The sequence below is a fragment of the Mustela erminea genome, chromosome 6, assembly GCF_009829155.1.
Source record: "Mustela erminea isolate mMusErm1 chromosome 6, mMusErm1.Pri, whole genome shotgun sequence".
NCBI lineage: Eukaryota > Metazoa > Chordata > Mammalia > Carnivora > Mustelidae > Mustela > Mustela erminea.
The window spans coordinates 60656553-60682654 of NC_045619.1; the positions used below are offsets into that span (position 1 = coordinate 60656553).

A 26102-nucleotide genomic window follows, 5' to 3' on the forward strand; every position below is an offset into this window, starting at 1 on the left:
GATGCTAGTCATTTCCATGTGAGCAATTTCTCCCTCTAGTAAACTGCGTATTGCAGCAAAAAGTGGTTTCTTGAGGTTCTCGAATATTTTTCACCATGGTTAGTATAATATTGTCAGACTTGAATAACATCATGGGACCCATACAAAGTGTCACTAGCGATGCTGGAAGTTTGCCCAAGAAGCAGAGAAAGGTCCTGACGTTACAAAAAAATGTTGAATTGCTTCATATGTACTGTAGATGGAGGTCTGTAGCTGTAGTTGCCCATCATTTAGAAATAAATGAATCCAGCATAAAAACTATTGTAAATAAAAGAAAAGGAAATTCATGCATCGATGACGGCAGCCACACTAGCAGGCCTAAAAACCTTGCACTTGTGAAATATCTTTTGTATCCCACTGAAAATGCAGCTTTTATGTGGATGCAGGTTTGCTAAAAGAAAGCCATACTTATATGCCTAATATAGGCAACATATACAACTGAGACTGTTATGACTCAAGAAAAAGCAAAGTCATTATATGAGAACTTAAGGCAAAAGAAAGGTGGAGGATCTAAAGCTAGAGAATTTAATGTCAGCAAAGGATAGTTTGATAATTTTAGAAAGAAGTTTGTCTTTTAAAAAATGTCAGGATAACAAGAGAAGCAGCTTCTGTTGATTAAGAGGGAGCAGTCCCCAGATGGCATTAAGAAAATCACTGAGGAGAAAAGATATCTGCCTGGACTGGTTTTTTTTTTTTTTTTTTTTTTAATCAAATGAGCAAGCAGTCAAGGTTGTTTTATTTTTATTTCATTATTAGCTAAAAAATCTTTCCAATTGGCAAGTGTTTCTTCCAAGAATTGCCCCACTGTGATCTCAAAAGTCCATGTTAACTCCTTTATGGAAACTTCCTTTTCTCAGTTGTTGTATTCCTGAAGAGCCTGGGCCATGAACTTTTAATGCAGATTAAGGTGCCCTATTCTGGGGAAAAAAATACCACAAAGGACGTTTATTAGTAGGGAAGAGAAGCAAGCCCCAGGATTTAAGGCAGGAGGGGCTGGGAGGCCAATACTACTATTTTGTGCAAATGTAGAACTTCCCTTATCTATTAAGCTTCTAACCCGAAGCTTTGAAGCGAAAAAACAAACACTAGTTACCTATCTTTTGCTGGTATGACAAGAAGGGCTGGACAAAACCCTTTTTTTCTGGATTTGTACCATTGATGTTTTGACCCTGAAGTCAGGAAGTACCTAAAGTTCTACTGATATTGGACAATGCTTCTGGCCACCCAGAACCCCATGAACTCAACACGAAGGGCATCAAAGTGGTCTACTTGCTCCCAAACAAAAAGTCTCTATAATCAGAGAATAAAAAGGACCTTTAAGGCTCATTACACATAGTACATATGGAAAGGATTGTCAACACTATGGAAGAAAACATTAATAGATAGAACAGCATGAAAATCTGGAAGGATTACACCATTAAAGATTCCATTGCTGTTATAGAAAAAGCCATGAAAACCATGATTCCCAAAGTAGTAAATCCCTGCTGGAGAAAACTGTGTCCAGATGTTGTGCAAGAGTTCAGAGGATTTGTGATAGAAACAATCAAGGAAATCATAGCCTTGTGGATATGGTTTAAAAAAAAAAAAAGGTATAGGATGAAGGGTTTTGAGATATCGATTTTGGAGAAATTCAAAAGCTAAGCAGAGGAATTAAGAGGAGACATCTTGATGGAGATAAGTGCTTCCAAACCAGTGCCGTATGATGTGGAAGAAAATATAGAAGCAAAAAAAAAAAAAAAAAAAAAAATTAACATTAGATAATCTAGCTAATGAAGGGTTTCAATTATTCAAGTCTACTTTTGACTTCTTTTATGACATGGACACTTCTATAATACATCTGCTGGAAGTAAAGCAAATAATAAAGAAGGATTGGTACTGTATAGAAACATTGTTAGAGACATGAAAAAGCAAAAAAGTCAGAAATTACTGTGTATTTTTGTAAAATTACACCAAGTATGCCTGAATCTCCTGCCTCTGCTTCCACCTCCTCCACCTGTTCCCTCTGCCATGCCTGAGGTAGCAAAACCAACTCTTCTCCTTCCCCTCCTCCCCTTCCTCCTCAGCTTCTCAATATGAAGATGATGAGGATGAAGACCTTTATGATGATCTACTTCCACTTAATGGATATGTAGTCATCATGCCATACAGGGAACAAACTTATCTGTTGTGTGTGTCTTTGTGGCAAGACACACTATATAGTTATATGGTTATGGCTGCATGTAACTATATAGCAAGACTGTATGAGACATTTTTGTGTCATTAAGTATTCATTGTGTAGAACACTGTGTTGTATGAAAGTGGTTAGCCTGTCCTTACATAAGCATAGTGTGAGTGATATTTAACATAAAATAATCATGTGTTAATTTTCTTACCATTTTATAACTTTGCTTAAAAAAATCACGTTACCATACAATAAGTCTCTCTCGTAATTGGAGAAAGTGGGTATCAGCCTATCATCACAGGTAAATGGTTTTCTAAAAATATAACAATGGAGGCTCCTGGTTGGCTTAGTCAGTTAAGTGTCTCATTCATGTATTTCGGCTCAGGTCATGATCCCATGGGTCATGGGACATTGGGCTTGGGGCTCAGCATGGAGTCTGCTAGAGATTTTCTCCCTGTGCTCCTCCCCCAATTCCCATGCCTGCATGCACTCTCTCTCCCTTGCTCTCTATCAAACAAATGAATGACTTTTTTAAAGAAGTAACAATGAAAAAAATAACAGTGTTTCCTATACTATATTATGACTATGAATATAATGTTGTAGGCTATAAAAATTTTATAATGACTCATTCATCAGTGTATAAGCTAGGCTACCATGAAGCAATTGTTTGATTACACTAGGCTATCATAAAGCTATCATATTGCTGCATCTTTGTTATCAATCTTTGTACCTGTAATAAATATGAATTTTTTTCACATTATCTTTTATTTTTGGTGTCTAGTCTCAGTAATATATATAACACTTAGAGTGTTTTACATTACATAAGACAATATTGATGTAAGTTGTGACAGATAATTCATTTTTTAAACAAATGACCTAAACTTTTTATATCAATAAATACAGCACAGTATGTGAATGTATTTTTCTCTTCCTTATGATTTTCTTGATAACGATATGTGTTAATCGACCACTTACATTACTGACAAGGCTTCCAGTCAACACTAGGCTATTAGTAGATATTTGGGGGGAATCAAAAGCTACATGGGGATTTCTGACTACAGAAGGGGTCAGTGTCCCTAAACACTGCATTGTTCAGGCATCAGCTGTAGATGAGTTCATTAATTTAAGCCAATATCTTCCCAAAATAAGAATAAATAAGAAATTCAGATTTTTCATTTATAAGAAGCTTAGGCAGTCTAATGAAAGAGAGGCTTCTACTGGATTAAACGTGTATAAAAAAATGTCAATTGTTCATGTATATAGGTACTTAGTAGAGAATTTTAGAGATTAATATTTTCCCCAAGCACCTCTTGCCTTCACTTAGGTGAAAATAATGTCAGGACTCAAGATAATAATAATAATAATAATACACTTACCTCATTATCACCCAATTCCAAAGTAGACATAATGTAAATTTTAAATATATATATAATATATATATATAATATATATATATGGTCTTCTCTATGCTCATACAGAAAATTGAGCTGAGAAAGTTCAAATTTATGTCTAGCTAAAATATAAGTGTCTCTGTGCATCTGTATGATATATGTAATTGGTTCGGCAGATGAAGAAAGATGGGAATTTCAGATGATCCTTCCAGCCCAGACTTTTCTTAGGAACCAGGTTAGCTCCATAGTCTATAGACCTTCCCTCCACCTTACTGACTATACAAATGGTTTAACTTGATTAGACTTTGACATGTCTTATGTTGGCATGATCTTTATCTTCTTTGACATTTATATATATTTAAAAACTGGTAAGTTTTCAATGCCTAAAATTTGCTATCTGATATAAAATCATTTTTCTTCAGTCTTGTAATATATTTCTCTCACCCTCTTTTCATGTCTCCCCTGCAGACGTACTAATTCAATAATATAGTCAGGACTTTTTGAACCAAGAACAGACACCTTCAGACATTTTCTTTGTTGCTTTGTAAAACAAACATTTTTTTTCCCCCATTTTGAACACTGAAGCTATTTGGATGATATCTACACCTATGTAGATTTAGAAAATGGAAGCAGGTGGCAAGTGCTCTCCTTTCTTTGATAGGTGCCTAAATTCTGTCTGTACTTCCTCCTGGGGCCAGATGAGTAATTAACGCACAATAAAAAACTGATCTCTGAAAAGTTGAACTGAATGGAAGGTTACAAGCAACTGCAGTAAAGTAAGTTGTCATTATTAACAAACATCTTTTAAATATCCCATTTGAATTTAGCTGAACATAATAACAAAGAATAAAGGACTGTTTTTGTTCTGTCTGCTGTACTTTTAGTCTCTGATTTTCTGATCAATTTAGGAAGCAGCTTACAGTTTGCATATTGTATTGATTTTATATTGCTACTGTAACAATTGATTACAAACTCAATGCCTCAAAACAAAATACTTTGTCATACAATTCTGCTGGTCAGAAATACAACATCGGTCTCATTGTGCTAAAATCAAAGTGTTGGAAAGGCTGTGTTCCTCCTCTACAGAGGCTTTTAGGGGAAAATCTGGGGAAAATCTGGCTTTTAGGAGAAATTCGTTGTCCTTTCTATCTTCTAAAGGCTGTTTGAATTCCTTGGCTTTGGCCCCTTTTCTTCCATGTTCAAAGCCAGCAAAAGCAGGTTGAGTCTCTAAAATCACAACACTCTGACCGCCTCTACTGCCACCTCTTGCATTTTTAAAGATCATTGTTATTATGCTGAGCCCACTCAGGTAATCTCCTGATTTTAAGGTCAGCTGATTAGAAAACCTAATCCCTCTGCAACTTTTAATTCCTCTTTGCCACATAACCTAACATATGCACAGGTTTCATATAGTAAGACATGGACATATTTGGGAGGGGAGTATTATTCTGCCTATTACACATTTCTTTCTTTGATTCTGAAGAATCTTAAGTCGGGAATCAACAGCCATGTCATCTCAATTATGTTGTAATCGCTTTTAATCTGTAGGTACAGTTCTGCCTCAAAGTCAAGGCATATGACTTTCAATTATTTTATTCATTACTTCATAATGCAGAGTGTACACACTTGCCAGCTGGTACTAAATAATGTTTCTATTTGTTTATAAACTAAGAAATAATTTAGCTTCTAGATTGTGATGGTAAGGATGGGATTTAAAATTATTAGAAAATTCCTTAAAATTGCCAAATTTAATATTGAAAAAGCGAATCTGAAAGAAGTTTTGTTTTTATTACATTTTCAATATAGATAAGAATTTTTCATTCTCCTTTATCTCATGATAATGAGATTTTTCAGGGAAGCCTCTAACCCATTTCAAGTTTTAGTACTCAGAAATGCTTGAAAAAGTATAGTTATTAATAAAAACTTAAAAGTTTTCACCTCTTTTCAGTAGAGATTCTTTGAATTGAGTTAGTACTGTGTTGCAGTGCCTAAATTCAGGCATCCTCTAGATATGATATTAGTATGCCATGATCACCAAATGTCTCTCTGTAATCCTTGCTTAAAACAAATCTATAAACACAAAATTGGAGACCTTGGGTAAGTTAATTCACCTTTCTGTATTTCAGTTTTCTCATTTGTTAAGTGACAATAATAGTATCAAATGTTGAGATGAGAAATAAATGTGTTAATACATGTAAGCACGTACATGTATATAGAGTAGTAGCACAGAGCTGGTCTCAAAAATAATAAGTATCACTATTATTATTAACAACAACAAATGTTACAGCCTAAAGGAATCTTTAACTTCAGGATCAGACTAGTGATACTTTTAAAGACCTCCTTTAATGGCTCTACAAAATTAAAAAATAATTTTAAAAAGCCCAATCAGTTCTTTGAAGCCACAAAATATTATGTCACTTCATCTTTTTTATGTATAAAGAAAAAAAAATCACATTTTTTCACTTTTTGAAATTTTTAATTTATTTTTTTAAATAATTTTATTCTTTCTCATCATGATAAGTATACTCTTTAATCCCTATTCTCTATTTCTTCCAACTCCCCACTGGAGTCCCTTCAGTAACTTTCAGTTTGTTCTCTAAGGCTAAGAATCTGTTTCTTGGTTTATCTCTCTTTCTCTTTCTCTCTCTCTCTCTATATATATCCCCACCCAGTTATTTGTTTTCTTTCTTCCATATAAGAGTGAAATCATGTGGTATTTGTCTTTCTCTGACTGACTTATTTTGCTTAGCATTATGTTCCCTAGGTTTATCCATATTGTTACAAATAGTATTCCTACGTATGTGTGTGTGTGTGTGTGTGTGTGTGTGTGTGTGTGTGTGTGTAGATAGATAGATAGATAGATATCACCTTTTCTTTATCTATTCCCCTATTGATTGATACTTGGGCTGCTTCCATATCCTTGGCAATTGTAAATAATGTAATGATGCAATCAACATAGGGGTGCACTTATCCTTTTGAATTAGTGTTATTTGTATTTTGGGGGTAAATATCCAGTAGTTCATTTACTGGATCATAGGGTGGTTCTATTTTTAACCTTTTGAGGAATCTCCATTCTGTTTTCCACAGTGGTGCACCAGTTTGCATTCCCGCCAACACTGCAAGAGGGTTTTTTTTCTCCATGTCTTTGCCAATACATGTTTCTTGTGGTCTTGATTTTAGCCATTCTGACAGGTGCAAGGTGATAACCTCATTGTAGTTGTGAATTGCATTTCCCTCATGATGAGTGATCTTGAGCCTCTTTTCATGTGTCTGTTATCCATTTGTATGTCTTCTTTGGAGAAATATCTCTTTGTGTCTTCTGTCCATTTTTTAATGGGATTATTTGTTTTTTGACTGTTGAGTTGTATCAGTTTTTTATATATTTTGGTACTAACCCTTTATCAGATAGGTCATTTGCAAAGATCTTCTCCCATTCAGTAGGTTATCTTTTATTTTTATTGACTATTCCCTTCATTGTGCAGAAACATTTTATTTTGTTATTGTCCTAATAATTTATTTTTGCTTTTGTTTCCCATTGCCTCAGAATACATATCTAGAAAAATGTTGCTATAGCCAATGTCAGAGAGATTACTGTCTGTGCTCTCTTCAAGAATTTTTACGGTTTTAGGTCTCACATTTAGGTCTTTAATCCACTTAGAGTTTATTTTTGTGTATGATAAAGGAAAGTGGTCCAAGTTTATTATTTTTGCATGTGGCTGTCTGGTTTTCCCAACACCATTTGTTGAAGATACGATCTTTTCCCCATTGAATAGTCATTCCTCCTTTGTCAAAGATTAATTGGCCATATAATTGTGGGTTTATTTCTAGGTTTGCTGTTCTATTCCATTGATCTATATGTCCATTTTTATGTCAGTATTGTACTCTTTTAATTACCACTGCTTTGTAATATAACTTAAAATCTGGAATTGTGATACCTCCAGCTTAGTTTTTCTTTTCAAGATTGTTTTGGCTATTCAAGGTCTTTTGTGGTTCCATACAAATTTTAAGATTTTTTTTCTAGTTCCTTGAAGAATGTTATTGGTATTTTGATAGGAATTGAATTAAATGTGTAGATTGCTTTGTAGACCGTTTTAAAAAATATGTTATTTATTTGAGAGAGACAAAGACAGTGAGAGAGAGCATGAGTAGGAAGGAGAGGGAGAAGCAAGCTCCCCACTGAGCAGGGAGCCTGACACAGGGCCCCAGATCATGACCTGAGCCAAAGGCAGTTGCCTAACTGGCTGAGCCACCCAGGTGCCCCATTATAGACCTTTTAACCATATTTTTTCTTCCAATCCATGTGCATTTAATGTCTTTCCATTTCTTTGTGTCATCTGGAATTCCTTTCATCAGTGTCTTACAGTTTTCAGGGCACAGATCTTTCATCTCTTTAGTTAACTTTGTTCCTAGATATTTTGTTAGTTTTGTTGCAATTTTAAGTGAGACTATTTTCTTGATTTCACTTTTTGCTGCTTTATTATTAGTGCATAGGAATGCAACAGATTTCTGTACATTAATTTTTGTATCCTGTGACTTTACTGAATCCATTTATCAGTTCCAACAGTTTTTTGTGGAGTCTTTAGGGTTTTCTATGTATAGTATCATGTAATCTGCGAATAGTGAGAGTTTTTACCTTTTCCTTACCAATTTGGATGCCTTTTTTTCCCTTTATGTTATAGTCTAATTGCTGTACCTAGAACTTCCAGTGCTATCGCAAATAAAAATGTTGAGAGTGGACATCCTTAACTTGTTCCTGACCTTAGGGGGAAAGCTCTCAGTTTTTCTCTATTGAGTATGCTGTTGGCTGTGGGTTTTTCATAGAAGGCCTTTATCTTGTTGAGGTCTATTCCTTCCAGACCTACTTTGCAGAGGGTTTTTATCATGAATGGATGTTGTACTTTGTCTAATGTTTTTTCTGCATCTACTAAAACAATCATGTGGTTTTTATTCTTTCTCTTATTAATGTGACATATCGCATTGAATGTATTGTGAATATTGAACCACACTGTATCCTGGGAATAAATCCCATTTGTTCATGGCATATGGTTTTTTAAATGTATTGTTGAACTTGCTTTGGTAATATTTTGTTAAGGATATTTGCATCTATATTTATAAGAAATATTGGTCTGTTTTTCTTTTTTTTTTTTTTAAAGTATTTATTTAAGAAAAAGAGAGAACACAAGCAGGGGGAGGGACACAGGGTGAGGAAGAGAAAATCCTCATGCTTACTCCCCATGAGTATGAAACACATCACAGGGCATGATCCCAGGACCTTGAAATCATGACCTGAACTGAAATCAAGAATTGGACACTTAACAGACTGAGCCACCCAGGTGCCTCTGTAGTTCTCTTTTTTGTTCTTGTCTTTATCTGGGTAATACTCATCTCAAAGAATGAATATGGAAGTTTTCATTCCTCTTGTATTTTTTGGAATAGTTTGACAAGAACAGGTATTAACTCTTCTTTAAAGGTTTGGTAGAATTCACCGTGATACCATCTGGTCCAGGACTTTTATTTTTTGGGAGTTCTTTGTTTACTGATTCAATTTTATTGCTGATGATTGGTCTGTTAAATTTTCTATTTCTTCCTACTTTAGTTTTGGTAGGTTATATGTTTCTAGGAGTTTATCCATTTCTTCTAAGTTGTCTAGTTTGTTGGCACAAAGATTTTCATAACATTCTCTTAAAACTGTATTTCTGTAATGTTGGTTCTTTCTTCTCTTTCATTAGTGATTTTATTTGGGTACTCTCTCTTTTTTGTTTTTTGGACAGTCTTGCCCGAGGCTTATCAATTTTGGTGATTTTCCATTTTGCTGGGTTTGGGTTTTACTTGTCAATTTATTAAAATCATCTTACTGTAGCCAAATTTCCCCTATTTAAGGTAAGACAGAGCAGGCTGGGCTAAGAAAGATAGGATATTAACTCTGGTTATCAGAATTAAAGTCACACCTACTGACAAATCCTGAGTTTCATGACAGAGTCTGATGAAGAAGTCTCGTTTTTGTTTTAATATTTATTTATTACTATTATTTATTTTTACTTTTATTATTTTATTATTTTTTATTTTTTATTATCATGTTTAGTATTTATTATTTTAGAGAGAGAGAGTGAGAGCATGATGGGGAGACCCAGAGGGAGAGGGAGAGAGAATCTCAAGCAGACTCCATGCTCATTGTGGGGCCCAGCTTAAGGCTCGATCCCACAATCCCAAGATCATGACCTGAGCCAAAACCAAGAATTAGATGTTTAACTGACTGTGCCATCCAGGTGCCCTGAGTTTCATTTGTTTTAATGAACCGTACATTCATTACTAACATGAAGATTAACAAATGGCAATTCCTGAAAAATAGTGTGGCTAAATAATGTGACCTATGAATTAGAATAGTTTGGAATAACATTTTATAGATTGATTTTTTTGGTTAACACTTTATTCTATACACTTCTTAGTTACAGCTCTTGAAAGTCTTTCCCAAATCTATAGTGTAATTCTTGACTGCATTGAACTGAAATTTTTGGTCAAATCTATCACTTCAATTTCTTGAATAAAGCAGTATAATAAATCTAATTCACTTATTTCTTAGGTGATTATGAGTTTTAAATAAATCTTAGTGCCAACAGAATAATAATCAACTGCCATTGCAAAATATTGATAATTATATTTGATAGTGAGCCACTATCATAATTATCCCCCTTTTTTTAGCTTTAACACACAAACATATATGTGTTAAGGGAATTAATAAATTCATTAAAATGGCACAAATATTTTTCAATTTCATTTTCTTATAATTCAATTATAATTCTCTAAAATTTTTAAAAGATTATTTACTTATTTATTTGACAGAGAGATCACAAGTAGGCAGAGAGGCAAGCAGAGAGAGAGAGGAGGAAGCAGGCTCCCTGCCGAGCAGAGAGCCCAATGAGGGACTCGATCCCAGAACTCTGAGATCATGACCTGACCCGAAGGCAGAGGCTTAACCCACTGAGCCACCCAGGTGCCCCTATAATTTTTTAACTTATTAAATCATCAGTTCAACAAATACAAATGTACAGTTACTATGAGTAAAGCAAACTACTAGGTACTGAGCTATAAGTGAGAAAGATTAACATGGTCTAATGATATAATGGAAAACTGAAGTCTTACATAGATAGCCTCTATAGATGTTATCCTGAGGCAGTAGGAAAACCACTGAAAAGCTATATCCAGAAGAGATACTTGCTTAGTCTCTAAATACATCACTATAATATAAGAAAACAAATGGATTACACAACACAGGAATGGATGCAGAAGATATAGAAGCAGTTTCGGAGACAACACCACATTCCACATAAGGAATAAACCCTTTAGACTAGCATTGTGACAGCAGTAGACAGAAAATTTTCTATAGGAACTGGTAGTTTTATTTGATATAGAATAAAGATGAGGTAAGATTCAAAGATGAAACTCAGCTTCTGGTCTGAGCAATTGAGTGGATGTCATTTTCTGTCACAGAAAAATGGAATAGGAGCAGGTTCTTGGGTGAACTATGATACAAGTTTTGGACTTTCAAAGTGGAGACACTGAGAAGATAATAATAAGAACAGTCTAGCTTGGAGTCATTTACATATAAATCAAGCCACCGGAAGTAAGAAATAACTTACAGGGAGAGAATAATTGAGAAGAAAAGAAGCTCTGATATGGGTCAGGTGGAAAATGAGTGATAGGCAAAGGAGTTTTTGATACAGAATAAACAAAGAAGGACTTAAAGAGTACAGTAACACAGAGAGTCAAAGAAAGCAAAATACTTAAAATGAGAAGTATGATGAATGGAATCAAGTACTGTAGAGAGATAAAGTAAAATAGAAACTGATGAATATTGGGCCACCTGGGTGGTTCAATAGGTTAAGTGTCTGGTTTTTGCTCAGGTCATGATCCCAGGGTCCTGTGATGGAGCCCCAGAAAGGGTTCCCTGCTGAGTGAGGAGCTTGCTTCTCTCTCCCCTGCTGCCTGCATCTTCATTCTCTCTCTCTGTCAAATAAATAAATAAAATCTTAAAATTAAAAAAAGAAAGAAAGAAAGAAAGAAACTGATGAGTGTCAACTGAATTTACTAACATGAAGCTCATTGGTGAACCTATTGAAAGTCATTTTGGAGAAGTAGTGAAAGAAGTTTACAATTATTTAAAGAGTTTTGGAAAAAGGATGAAAGGTTCTAGCCAACCTACAAGATAATTGGTTATGGAAAGGAGAAAAAAATAGGACTATGTCTAGGAATGAGTAACTGCTGATCAAGAAAAGACTTTAGCTAATAGGAGACTTTAACCTGCTAGCATACTTACAGATGATTGAATGCAGAGGGAGATGATAAGTGGAGGAAAGCAGATCTTCAGTAGGAAAAGGAGTTTCAAAGGGGAATATTGAGTTTTGAATGATTCATGAAATTCCTGTCATAATTCAGGTAGACTTATTTTTCTCTTATAGGAGTTTCACAAATATAAAGTCAATACTCCCCCAAGAGACTTTAATGTTGTGAGCCCTGATGGAGTTTTAGATTATCCATGAATCTTTTCATTTGCTAAGGAGAAGCTTCAAAACTATTGTTTATATGTATTCATCGTATTTTTTGCAAGTTCTTTTATTTCTAATTAGTTGAAGAATTTTTGTTTCTTTTTGTGCTTTCTCTAGGAAAATTCCTCTCCTCTTTTATAATATCATCAGGTAGACATCTGAGCAGAATCAACACTCTCAATTACATAAAAAACAATGGCATATTATTGGAAAACAGATCTAAATACCAGTGAATCACATCAAGAGCAGCATGAGCACCAAGAATTTCACTCCGTAAATCAGTTCCATTTCCCTAACCAAGTCAGTCTGGGTTTTGATCAGCTAGTAGATGAGATCAGTAATAAAATTCCACTCTGTCAGAATGAAATGGAAGAAAACACTGTTTTTGTACCGAGTGCACCAAGCGGGAACTCAAGAAAGTATTCATTAGATGAAACACACCAAATACCTTTGAATGAATTCACTTCTAAAAGCTCAGAACTCTCTTGTCACCAGGTTAGGAAAATACCGGTAATTGGTTTTAGAAGCTCTGTGCTACCAAAACCTGAAAACATGAACAAAAGAACCTCTTGGGGAAACCCCATAGGAAAATATCATGGTGCTGATTATTACAGGTTCAATATTTTAGCTTCATCATCTACTAGTCTGGATAAAATTAATTCACAGAGAGAATTAGAAAATGAAAATCACAACTATCACATAGGATTTGAAAGCAGCATCCCTTCTAGGTATCCATCCTTCTCAACTGACTTCATGCCAAAAGAAGATAATAAAAGATGTAGAAATATGGACATTGTAGAACGTTCTCTGATGCCTTTTGAAGGGTCTTCTTTACCCAGGACCTGGGAAAATACATGGCCAAAGAATAGAAAGGTATGTATCATATATGTTGACCAAAAAAAAAAAAAAAAAAAAAAAAAGAATCTGAAAGAATCATTCAGTAATGCATTGGATTAATTTGGTGATGAGGATGAACAGGAAAATGTATTAATATTATTTGTGGAAAAAATAATTTAAAATTCACAAATTCTGCATTCCTAAAGTAGGATTTTTTCTGAAGAAAGAAAAATAAAAATTTTATATCATTTTTAAAGTTCCAGTTTGGTCACAACTAAATCAAATGTTATAGCCCTTACATTTTATTGGATAAAAATATCGTAATTGGAGGTTTTGATGAAAGTTCTTTTGATTCTTATTGTGTTATTATGCACACACAGAAACATACATACATCTCATTAGATTTATATTTTGAGTCATACTGTCATAAATTAAAACTTTATGTCAGTATGGTAGGAAAAATGTCCTTTTGCCCAGAGTCTCTTAAATTATACTATTGGCAGGCATCTTCTACTGGGATTATTCCAAGAGTAGGAAATTATGCAATCATTGTGCAATTCATCCTTATGGTTTCATCAGTAGTTCTCCAATCAATTAAGTCACCATAGCGTTTTTTGTATAATATTTGAGTATTTCTCTGCTTACACTGAGTCTAGACACAAGTGAAACTGGAAGTAAACAGTGGGAAAAAGAAAAGAAAAGAAAAGAAAAAGAAACATTATTGCAGCTACAATTTCCAGGGTGAAGCAAAATGATTCCTCATTTATTCAATAACTATCATATTCTTAAAATGAACATGATATACTAGGCAAAATGAACGCAAAGAAAAGACATGATACTTGATTCCAGAAATAGCATATTGCTCAAATTAACTTGTCAACAAATAATGTCAACAGAGTAAAATAACAGATAGAATGAGTCCATAGGAGAAGAAATACCTAATTCTGTCTGAAGCATATGCAAAGGAGGTAGCAACTCAACTCATCTGAATTAAAAGTGATTTTAGAGACACCTATTTCTAATCAGGGCAGAATAACAAGCACTAAACTCCTGATTTCAGGCACTGAACACAAGGCAGTACAGGACCTCACCCTAGAAGGGAAACACCAATGTGTTGCATGATCATCCTCATTTCTGCTTTGGGGCAGGATAGTAGAGCCCCATTTGAGCAGCAGTATCACTACTCTTGAGAAGGCAGAGCCTGTGTTCCAGAGCAGAATAGATTTCCAGCTATGCAATGGGTGGGAATCAGAAATTTGCATGGCAGTTGCTGTAGATTTTTGGCCAAGCGATTGTGTTCACTACACACAAGTGTAAGTTACACAGTGCCGAAGTTCTAACCTAGCAACCTAGTACTTTAGGCATTCAATTGAGATTACCCAAAGCTATCCCTTAAAAGTATAAAACAACTCTAGAGTGAATGCTGCACCTACCAAATAGAAGTACCCTAACAAAAAATAAAATAAAGGCTGAAGAGATCAAAGGATCTAACTGCCTACCAGAGAAAAATTATATATTTTGAAAACAGGACAACACAATTTACAATGTGTCATCTATGCTGGACATGTAATAATAATAAGTGCACAGATATGTAATGAAGTAATAAATTTTCGCCCCAAATCAAGAAAATAACCCAGTGATTTTACAAAGAGATTCTGACACAGTCTAGATGTTGAAATTAACACAATGAGACCTTAAGGTGGCTATAAAAGAATGTTAAACCAGATGAAGTAAAAGATGGACATAATGAGTAGACCAATGAAGAATCTCAAAAGAAAGTTAGAAACTACAAAAAATAAAATAAAGACTATGAAAATCTAGTACTGAAAATATAATACCTGAAATGAAAAATCACCCAGTGATTACAGATCTAAAAAGTTCAACAATTCCCAAACAGAATAAATACAAAGACAGTCAGATGTAAGACAAATCATATTCAAACATCTGTGAACAAAATGTAAAGAGAAAATCATAAAAGAGAGCAGCAAGGGAAAACAGATTTCACACAGTGGAACAACAATCTGAATTAAAGCAAGTTTCTATCAGAAACGATAGAAGCCAGACAACAACGGAGTGACATTTTAAAAGATATATATCTATACCTATATTTTATATGTGTGTGTGTGCATCTACATACAGATACATACAGATACACATACACATATCTATATACTTTTGTATCCATTGAGTATACATTTCAAAACTTGAAATAGATACTAAACAAATGTTGAGAGAAATTAGTCAGCTAACATGCACACAGAAATACTAAAGTGTTTTGGATGCAAGCAAAATGATACCAGATGGAATCTATAAATGAACAAAGTGGGATGCCTGGATGGCTCAGTCAGTTAAGTGTCTGCCTTTGGCTCAGGTCATGGTCTGAGAGTCCTGGGATCAAGTCCTGCATTGGGCTTCTTGCTCAGTGGGGAGCCTGCTTCTCCCTCAGCCCGGTCTGCCTGCCATTCCCCCTGCTTGTGTACTCTCTCTCTGACAAATAAAATCTTAAAAAAAAGAAAAAAGAAATGAACAAAGAGCATTACAAATGGTAAATATATTAGTAACTATGAAAACAAACTTTTAAATTAATTGTGATAGTCGTTTAAACCAAAACAATAGCATTTTACTGAGTTATTTTACATATGTGTCAATAGATGAAAAATATATGACAAGAACAGCATAAAAGATGGAAGAAGTAAATGTTATTTGCTCTTGTGAATTCTTACATTATAAATGCAGTGGTACACTATTAACTCTAAGTACACTGTGATATGTTAAGGATTCCTATTGTCATTTCTAAGCTAAGACAGCCACTGGAAAAATAATACTGAGAAGGAAAACCAAAAATCCAACAAAGGAATTACATGAAATGAGAAAAAAACAAACAAAAAACAGGGAAGGAAAAATAGAAAGATAAAATAGAATAGAAACAAATAGAAACAAAAATGAGTACGGCAGTCTCAAATCCAACAGTATTCATAAGTATATTAAATATAAATAGAATAAACATTTCAAGTAAAAAGGGGAAATTGACAAACTAGATAAAAAAAGAAAGATTTAACTACTATCTATAAGAGACAAACTCAAGAAAGGCAAAAATAAGTTGAAAGTAAAAGAAATAAAAAGATATAATATTCAATCAGCAAACAAGATGATTATTAACAGCAGAAGAAGTACAGTTCAAAGCAGAGTATTATTAGTATTAGTATTAGTATCATTTCATAATAACAACATGGTCAATCAGGAAGACAATATAAATTTAAACATGTTATGTACCTAATAAAAGCTTCAATGCACACAAAGCAAAAATTACTTCTTTTAAAGTCAATCATACACCTACTTCTGACTGAGCCATTTATGGATTTGTTATGCCCAAGTTTTCACGTCTGAGAGACCACCAAGGAGCCAAGCACCGATGCAATCACATGAGAGTTTATTTGACAAGCTTAAGCTTGGGCCCAAGTATAACCGGCAGAGTGGAGTAGGGACTTGGACCCCCATCTTAGTTAAGGCAGAGGTATTTATGGGTTCCTGTTACTAAAGCAGGGTGAGGATTCCTGGAACCAAAGCAGGGTGGGGGTATCTGGAACTAAAGCAGGGTGGGGCTTACTAAAGCAAAGTAGGGGAAAGTTCAGCCCTTGGGCACAGGGGTCTGAGATGGCTGCCAGAGCTAAGATGGTTGTACTTACGCTAAAGCTAAACCTGAGGTGGGATGGCCTTAATTTTCTTGGCATCCACAGATTTATTCATAAATAAAACACAGGTCCATACAAATATGTGTATATGAAAATTAATAGTTTTCTTTATAAAAACTACAAACTACCCAAATACCCATCCACAGGAAGATGGATAAACAAATTGTGAAATTGTCATCAATAGAATAGTACTCACGGCAATAAAAAATGAATTATTGATGTGTGGTAACACAGATGAATTTAAAAACATCTATCATTTAAGTGAAAGAAACCAGAAAGAAAGGGCACATATACTTCATCTGTGATGTTAGCCATCTGAATAACCGTAGTTACCAAATGGATGTACAGTTTGACAGAAGGACATTTGAGGGCACTTTCTAATGTGATGGAGATATTCTGTATTTTTATTGTGATATTGATAGTACGGTTATATACATTCCTCAAACTTAAATTACATAGTTAAGATTTATACATTTTCTATATATATTACTTCACTTAAAAAATCCAAAAAAATAAAAATAAAAAAACAGAATGAATTGAAGGGATGCAATGAGATGCCCCAAATTGTGCCTCTTTGGCATAAAGATTATTTCAAGTTAAAAGTAATAAATACCCAGCAGATACTGGAAAAACTCCCCACTTCCTCGATAACTGTTTGAATTTAGGTAAAAAAGGAGACCCTGTACAGGAAGGGAGCTAATAACAGAGACTCTCCTTTACCTAAGGAATTTACCCACATAATAGGGCAACCTTTCTTTTCAAATATCTTTCCCCTTCTTGCGAATGGCTTTCCTCCCCTTTGTGTCCTTGGGCCCTCCCCCCTCTCCCTAGCTCTAATAAGCCTCATTGTTTTTGTAATCTCCTATCTGTGTGGAGTCCCCATACACAGGCCTGTGAAATTTGATTTTCTCCTGTTAGTCTGTCTCCTGTCAATCTGATTCTAAGTCCAGCTAGGAGGACCGTAGGGCAGACGAAGGCCTTCCTTCCTTGACAGAATCCTTAAAACAAAATTAAAATTGTAGATTGTATTAATGTTTTCTCCACACCAAACTACATTAATTTAACAGTTTTTGTTTTAAGCTGACAGGTTATTCTCTTCAGCTAGTTGAAGTACCTCAAGGCAGTAATAAGACTCTGGCCTCCTTCTGTGACAAAGTAAAAAAGTAAGTGTTGCTATTTCATTAAACTTTGAAATTTGTCTATTTTAATAAATTTGTCTATTTTAATTTAACATCACTGAACTGATTAATTTTGAATCTAAAATGTAAAAGGTTTTTTTTTTTTTAGAATTTTTAACATAATGAGAAATATAAATTTTTGACAAATTAGTTCATTAACTTCTGGAATTGTTTTTGTTGTTTTTAGTCAAATAATTTTATTCTCTTAAAAATTCAATTAAAGCTAAATGTTTCATAATTTCAGATCTGCCCTTGCTATTTGTTGATTATTTAGTTTGCAGTGAATTAATTTCTCATTTAATGACATAACTGATTGACTTCTCTGGTTATGTCACAAAATAGCATAGATTTATGCTTCTTACCTGGGATATACTATTTTAAATGGTGAGAGTGCCCTCCTCTTAATAATTTAATCTTACCTTGAATGAACTGCCAAAATAAATGAGCAAGTGCATGGATGTTTGTCCATTGAAAAACAATCTGTTCACTAGGGGATATTATAAAAAATCACTGATCCTTTTTTTGCTCATTTAAAATGAACTTATAGGGGCGCCTGGGTGGCTCAGTGGGTTAAGCCGCTGCCTTCGGCTCAGGTCATGATCTCAGGGTCCTGGGATCGAGTCCCGCATCGGGCTCTCTGCTCAGCGGGGAGCCTGCTTCCTCCTCTTTCTCTCTCTGCCTGCCTCTCTGCCTACTTGTGATCTCTCTCTGTCAAATAAATAAATAAAATCTTTAAAAAAAAATAAAAAAATAAGAAAAAAATAAAATGAACTTATAATTATAGATGCCTTTTTTTAAGACTAATTTCTCATTTGCAGTTAAAATTTATATAGTACCATCTCTTCTTTTGCTAAGGTTCCCAAATGTTTTGAAAAATTAATGCATTTACATTTTGTTCTCTTGATTTCTATCTATTTACAGTTGTTTAAAAAATAATAAATATACATATAAATGAACTATAACTTATTTATCAGCTATAGCAGCTTACTACGAAATCATTTGGGATTAATCATTAATTTAAAAGGCTATTTGAAAGCCTAATAAATAGTCCATGTATGAGAGATATTTAAATGTAGAACAGAAAAGCAAGGTCTCTACCTTAAAAAACTTGTAACCCTATTGGAAGAATTGAAAGGCACACAGATAAAAAACAAAAAATGAAAAACAAAACCAAGAAACTCAAATCCATGAAAATATTTAATTTTTAATTAATGTCTCACTCTTGTTCACAGATAAAAACTAAATGACTCTTTGGACTCCTATATTAGGATCTTTAAAGTTATCAATATTAATTCTTTAAAGAATAAACTATTCACTGTCCCAAACTGACAAGCATTGCCAGGAATTTGACTCTTTAAATATGTGATGTGATCATTTCTACCCTCTAAGCATGAGGAATAGCTCTCTTAATATCACAAGATATCATACAGTATAAATCCATTGACAAAACACTTATGATTTTTCCCTTTAATTTTTTAACACAGTGTAATATTCTTAGACGAATCTTCTTGTGGATGCAGTAGTGATAGAAAATGTTTTATGTAATGGTTTGTCAGTAGCTCATAGTGCATTTCCTGAATTCTTAAATGTAATTTTTCTCAATGGCTCCTTTCAAAGTAGCTATGAAAATTAAAACAGACAACCAAACAATAACAAACTTTATAGAGTAGTGAAAGGAAAATATAGGTTAATATTCACACACACTTATCTTGGTTTTCAATAGTCTTCTTTGATGTATACTCACATAGAAAATAATTAAATTTATAGATGCAATAAATATTTTGTAAAAAAACACACTATTCATTCAACAGCAACTATTTTTGGAGGATCTGTGTACTAGGTAATGTCCAAGGCTCTTTATTCAAAAGATCAAACTGAGTTTGAAAGCCAAATTTCCTAAAAGGGTCATAACAGAATGGATTTATGTATCTGGTTTCATCTGGTTTTTTTTGTTGTTGTTGTTTAATATTTAAATAACCATACCTAAAAGTGTTATTGATATTCCTGTTATACACCCTTTAAAGAAGCCGTATAATTTGTTGGATTTGGTTTCTTGCTGTGATACATTTTTAAGCCACATCTTTCAAGGAATGTGTCATATTTTTGCAAACAACAACAACAATAAAATGGCATAGCATATTAAAAGTTTTGAACACAGTAGACACTCAACAAAGTTTTAGGAGAGAATAGGTCATTAATGTGCATTTTAGATTTAATTTCCCAAAACAGTAGAATTCTTAAATCACATATGCATAGAGTAGGATCCTATCACATGGTGAATGCTTACTCATAAAGCCCCTCAAACAGAACTGGAGTCTAGACCTTCACCTTAGGTGTAACAAAGGAAAGTGGCCCATATCTTTATCCTAAACAATGGGTTCTCAACCTGGAGCTTCACAGTAGCAGCAGTAACGGCTGATGTAAAGATTCCTCCATAAATCTACCAAATCGGCAAGGATGGGACTCAGAAAATAAGGATCCTGATGCATGCCATGAATATTTTCATTTGTCAGGCCCCTTAAGGAGGGCATGTTTCTGTGTAATTGAAAGGCACAGAGATTAAGCTATTTTAGTGAGCATGACACTACTTTAATGCTGCACAAATAGAATGAATGCCAAGGATGTAATTCATATTGATACATTACATAGAATGCATAGTATACCTTCTATACACAAAACGTATAACTTTCTCTGTGGGAACAGCACTACAAAATTTAGATGTCTGCATAATTAATAACAATAACAACCCCCCATGATTTCATATTCATCATCAAAGGTATTTTAAACATCTAAATTGCAAATAATTTTATGTTATATTCTATGTGTGGGCAATAACATGGATCAACAAGGATTCAACTATAATACTATATAATGATAATTATACATCCTATGGGTGGGTATATGCTTCTACCAAAATCTTTTGCATGCTTTTTCACTTTTAATCCTTGCAATAAACCTTTGAAGTAGATATAGATATCCTCATTTGTACAAATAAAGAAACTGGTCAAATAACTTGCCTCCTACCATTAAAACTACTAAATGGAAGAGTCAGGATTCAAGCTCAAGGCTTCTGGCTCCAAGGATAAACTATTTTGCAATTCTCTGACTCATCTGAGCAGTAAAGAATTGTTCAGTGTGTACAAATGACTTCTGGGTTAAATTGCTTATGTAAAATCCAGAGATTTGTGTAAAATCCAAAAATTTACAGCCAAGAATGGTATTTACCAATTGGGCACAAGATAATTATTTTTAAAAAATCCTTAAATCAAAATGAGTGACTTCTAGCTTGAGAAGTTATCGAAAACCTAGGGGAGGCATTCAGGCTTCTGAAGTAATGTCAATGAAGGAAGTAATCATTGTTCAGAGTGAATTTTCATGCCTAATGAATGACAATGTATTCTTAATTGCTTCAAATGAGATGCTCCTGGGGAAATCTAAAGAATGGTCCTTTACAGTTGTTTTGGTATAATTGCAATCTTTACCAATCTGGCCTTGCTAACAGCACTACAGCACAAATCAACTGCTGATTGTTTTCATATTTTAAATCTTCTATAGCAATACTGTGCATAAAGTTTCTTATAATCATCTCCTAAGTATTATTTTCCATATATTTTTCAGAATAAGAGAAACATACCATGCAGCTGACATTAATTCCAACTCAGGGAAGATCTGGAGCACGACTACAGCATTTCCCTATCAGCTTTTTTCTAATACTAAGTTTAATATAAGTATTTGTATTGATAACTCAACGCAAGTACTTCATTTTATGCCATATGGTAAGCAACCTTGCAAATAAGTATAAAAATGCCCATAAAGCTGGTATAGGCTGCATAGCCTTGAGTCTACAGACTGAAAGCATTAAAAGAAGCATTATTAAATGCTAATATTTTGCCCTGAAGTAGAGTTAAGAGGAAAACAGCTGGAAACCTTTTGTTAACATTTGTTTAGCTATTGTTTTTAAGACTCTCTGCACATAGCTCACACCCCAGGACACTTTACCTTCCTGCTATAAAATAGTTGATGGCAAGTATAACAAATTTTTAACATATTAAAAACAAAACCTAAATTTCAAAAAGATTACAGATAAAGCATATGAATGAATATGAATGATATATATGAAAATGGAAATATTACCCATTAGAAACAACTACGTCATTCAAATGTGAATAAATTATGACATAAAACAGACATAAAAACATAGTCTTTATTCCCACTGTACAAACTATAGGAGCCTTCTGCATGATGAGCAGATAGATCCTTTGAATCAGTCTCTGGGGATGGATCCTGGAATCTGGAAAATGCATGTTATCAAACTGATCAGATGCTTCTTATTTTTACTACAGTTTTAGAATCTCTTTAAAGTTGTTTATTATTTTATTTCACTGTTATTGTCAACTATTTTGTAAAACAATAATTGTTCTTCAAACATTAGTTGCTACTAAATGAGTTTCTGCCTATGAACTGTTTTTTCTTGACAAATAATGATCCAACAAATATTTCCTTTCATCGATTGTTATTAATATAATTACTATTTTGCTTTTTTTCTTTCTTACTCTAGTCATGATTCTGAGTTAGTACAGATGGCTACAACCATAACAAAGTTATGCTGGAATATTTAGTTAGGACCATCTGGTTTGAAACTAACAAAAACCAACTCCTGCTGCCTTAAGAAGAAAAAACATTCTTAAGGAATATAGAAATTTCTTACAGAATTTAAGAGTAAGAATTCAGCAGATTCAGGAATGTACTAAAGGCACAGATGAATAAGCAGTTCAAAATTCCTGTATGTATCTCACCTCATCTCTTCAATATTACTGCTTCTCAGATTTCCCTTGTTTTCTGCTGACTCATTTCCCTTGCTTTTCCAGAACACATGGAAAGCCTAGCTCTCAAGCTTAAATGCTATTTGGCCAGCTACCTAAAGAAAATTCAATCTCTCTATTAGATCTAATTCCAAATTTCTAAAAGCAGGATTCTGATTGCCCAGACAGAATCAGTGGTGTTAAACCCTGAGCTAATCACAGTCTGTGTCATCTTGGCCTCAGTTGCTGGAGAAGAGCGAATAACTGTGAACTAGGGAGACCACTTCTCTTCTTCCAGTTTACAATATTTAATTTCCAGCATCTCTCTCGAGCGTGCGTGCGCTCTCTCTCTCTCTCTTTCTGGATATTCTTTTGTTGAATGCGGCAAGTTGGAGGTCATATTTTTACAAGAAGTTTCAGGAAAGTGATTAGGTCATTGTGTCATTGTTAGAGATGTGTAGTCGTAAAGAGGATGTCTGTACTGTCAGTGATGTTAAAAATGTTTGTAAGAAGGAGAAAGGGGAGGTGCAGTAAGGGGTGAAGTATAGAGGAAGAAGGACGAAGCAGAGGAGAAAGGACACATTCATGAAAACTCAAAGCAGCATATGCCACTGTTGGGAGGAAAACCTTTCCTCTATCCACTTGTATTTGAAAGGGAGTGGACGTGGTAGCTGTGACTTAGCTGACAATAGACAGATTAGTAGGAGAAAATGCAAAGTTATCTACACATGCATGCAGGGATTACTTGCTGAATACCCAGAGGGAAAAGTTTATATACCAATTTAATGTCAAAGTGTGTATGTTTGTGTACAGCGTGTGTCATTTGGAGCTTCAGTAGGAAAACAGGAACTATATATATATAGTTATATAATATAACTATATATACCATGTTAAATTACCATGTTAAATTATTATTATAGCTATATTATATAACTGTATAACTATAGTTATAGTTATTATAGTTATAGTTATATATGTTATATATATAACTATATAGAAATAAATATATATATATATTTCTGCTAGTGGATAGGCAGTCTGTCTCCTTCCTGGAATTTGCAGGAAGTTCCCTCAGAAGAAAGTTAATGGAAGCTGTATTTTAGGGAGTCTCTGCTTTAGTCAGACAAAGTTCAGATAAGATTTCAAATGTTTTCACTTTGAAATAATCTTTATGCCAAAACTGTTTTCCTTTCACACTTATTGTTTTACTAGTAAATACAGATGTGCTATAAAGAACAAAATAGTGTATCTTAAGAGTATACCAAGAATGACTTCAATAAAAGGTAGAAGCTGTTCCTAGAAATTTAGGAAATAATGAAAGCTAAATAAATAAAGAGGGGGAGATTTATATAAGGCATTTTCATCCAAAGAGAATACTTTATATAAGGCATTTTCATCCAAAGAGAATACTGTTTCCTGAAGAGTGAAGAAATGGAATCCTTTAGAGAAGTAGGTGTTTTGAGCAAAGAATTCTGTGTTCCATAATCTTCAATTAACACTTCAATGAAGATGATTCCCTTGTCCTTCTTTCCAAGTACAGAATTACTCTAGAGTGTCTTTCCTTTCAGATTTAGATGATTCATGGTTAGAACTGTATTAGGAGGCCATTTGTGACCTACAAAGTGTTGGGTGTAGAAGTTTGCAAAGATTAAAGAGTGATTGAGAACAGTCTGCAGAAGTTATCTACTTTTTAAAGAAGTCTGACAGTAATGGGAAGGCTAAAAAGATACTATCTTAATGGAATGAAATGGATGAGGAGAGATTTTATGAGAAGATTAAACAGACATTTTAAGAAAAAACAAAACCATGTAGTAGTGGAGGATACTGAATGTATAAAAGGGGATTTAATTGATGGAAATAGAAGTTAGTACAGGAAAAATAAGAGATTAAGAAGTAAGAGATAGTAAAAAGCAATGATACTTATATTTTAAAAGGAGGGTAAGGAGGCAGAGGGTGATGTGCAAAAAATCAAATTTAATACACAGGGCACTTAATGAAAGAATCTCAAATGGGCACTCTCCTCTTCAATATGGTAGGCAATAGGGTCAACAGATTGAGAAGGACTGCAAGAAGTAGAAGAGTAAAAGAAACTGGGAAAAGTATTCTATTAGCTGCCAAAGTGAAGGTACAAGTATAAAATCTACTTAAAAGAAGCCAGAGTAATTGGGGAGGGTATGTGCTTTGGTGAGTGCTGTGAAGTGTGTAAACCTGGTGATTCACAGACCTGTACCCCTGGGGATAAAAGTATATGTTTATAAAAAAAAAAAAAAAGAAGAAGCCAGAGTACTTGTTGGCTTACACTCAAGAGAAGTTTAATTTACAGATACTTCATGGTTGATTTCAAGGACAAAGATGATAATTTGAGGTTTAGGTAGGTCTAATTTAAATAATGAAACATTCGAAGTGTAACATGAAACAAATAGTAGGAGATAAGTAATAGTAGAAATGGATTATGGAGTCTACCACACAGAATGGAGAGAAGATAGTAGTGAAATAATGAATTCATGCATGCCCCGTATAGCACGGGGGATGCAGTCTGGAAACTGGAGAGCCAAATTAATTAAAATGAACTGATGTCTCTGGAGATATTTTCCTGCATCATTACAGCAATATTCTCCCCTCCTTGTCAGGGTCCTTACAGTCATGATTTTCGTATTTTTCCATATTTTCTTCTAGATTCCATCATAGCATTTCAATCATTATTTCCAAGCAACAGAGTGTTTAAGATACTCTCTACCATGTTAAAGCATTTCCACAATCTCTAATTCCATGATGATCTTTACTATTTGTTTCTCTGATCATTTCTTAGAAAATACCTTGATCTACCATGAAACCCACATTTAAAATCCAGCTTTATCCACCCCCCTCCCCTGGACTTTTCTGTGGCTGATCCAGCTATGTCAGTTGCACTACATTTTGTTAGCCAGTTTGTGTTAAAAACCTTTTCCTCCAAACAAACAGCTATGGAAGAAAAAGAAGCTACAGCAAAGTAAACACATAATTGCAAACTAAACACAACTCAGATGAATATAATTGAGTGTTTGCAGTATGCTGTTCAGATTCCCACTGGGTAGGGGTCATTAGTACAGTCTGTTTGCGCGTGCTTCATTGATTGAGACCATGAGATCACCCTCAAAGCATGGATATGTGTGTGTGTGTGTGTGTGTGTGTGTGTGTGTGTGTGTGTATAAATAATTTTTACCTGTTATCATTTATGGTAATAAATGAGCCCTGTACTATTTGTCATTTATAATTAAGAAAATATTGCATAGGCAAATATAACTTGTAACAAGTCAGTATGGTTCTGGCCACTATTAAATGGCATGTATATGTAAGAGTTTAGTGGGGAGATTATGGAACATAAAGGCACACAACTTTACATCTTGAGCTCCAGAGAAGGTAGAGAAAAAAAACACATGTTCATCAAAGTTATTATAAGGCTGTCCACAATGGAAACTT

General features: G+C 34.1%; 1 protein-coding gene across 3 annotated transcripts in view; it reads left to right on the forward strand.

Moving 5' to 3' along the window:
• Positions 1-26102, forward strand: part of PIK3C2G (phosphatidylinositol-4-phosphate 3-kinase catalytic subunit type 2 gamma) — a 359509-nt gene that overhangs the window by 15958 nt on the left and 317449 nt on the right. For all 3 annotated transcript variants that reach the window (XR_004286866.1, XM_032347455.1, XM_032347456.1), the window contains exons 2-4: positions 12252-13007; positions 17744-17826; positions 21460-21617. Coding sequence is in view for 2 of the 3 variants with exons in the window: in XM_032347455.1 (XP_032203346.1) it covers positions 12330-13007; positions 17744-17826; positions 21460-21617 (919 nt within the window). In the remaining variant the exon portion in view is untranslated. The remainder of the gene's footprint in view (positions 1-12251; positions 13008-17743; positions 17827-21459; positions 21618-26102) is intronic.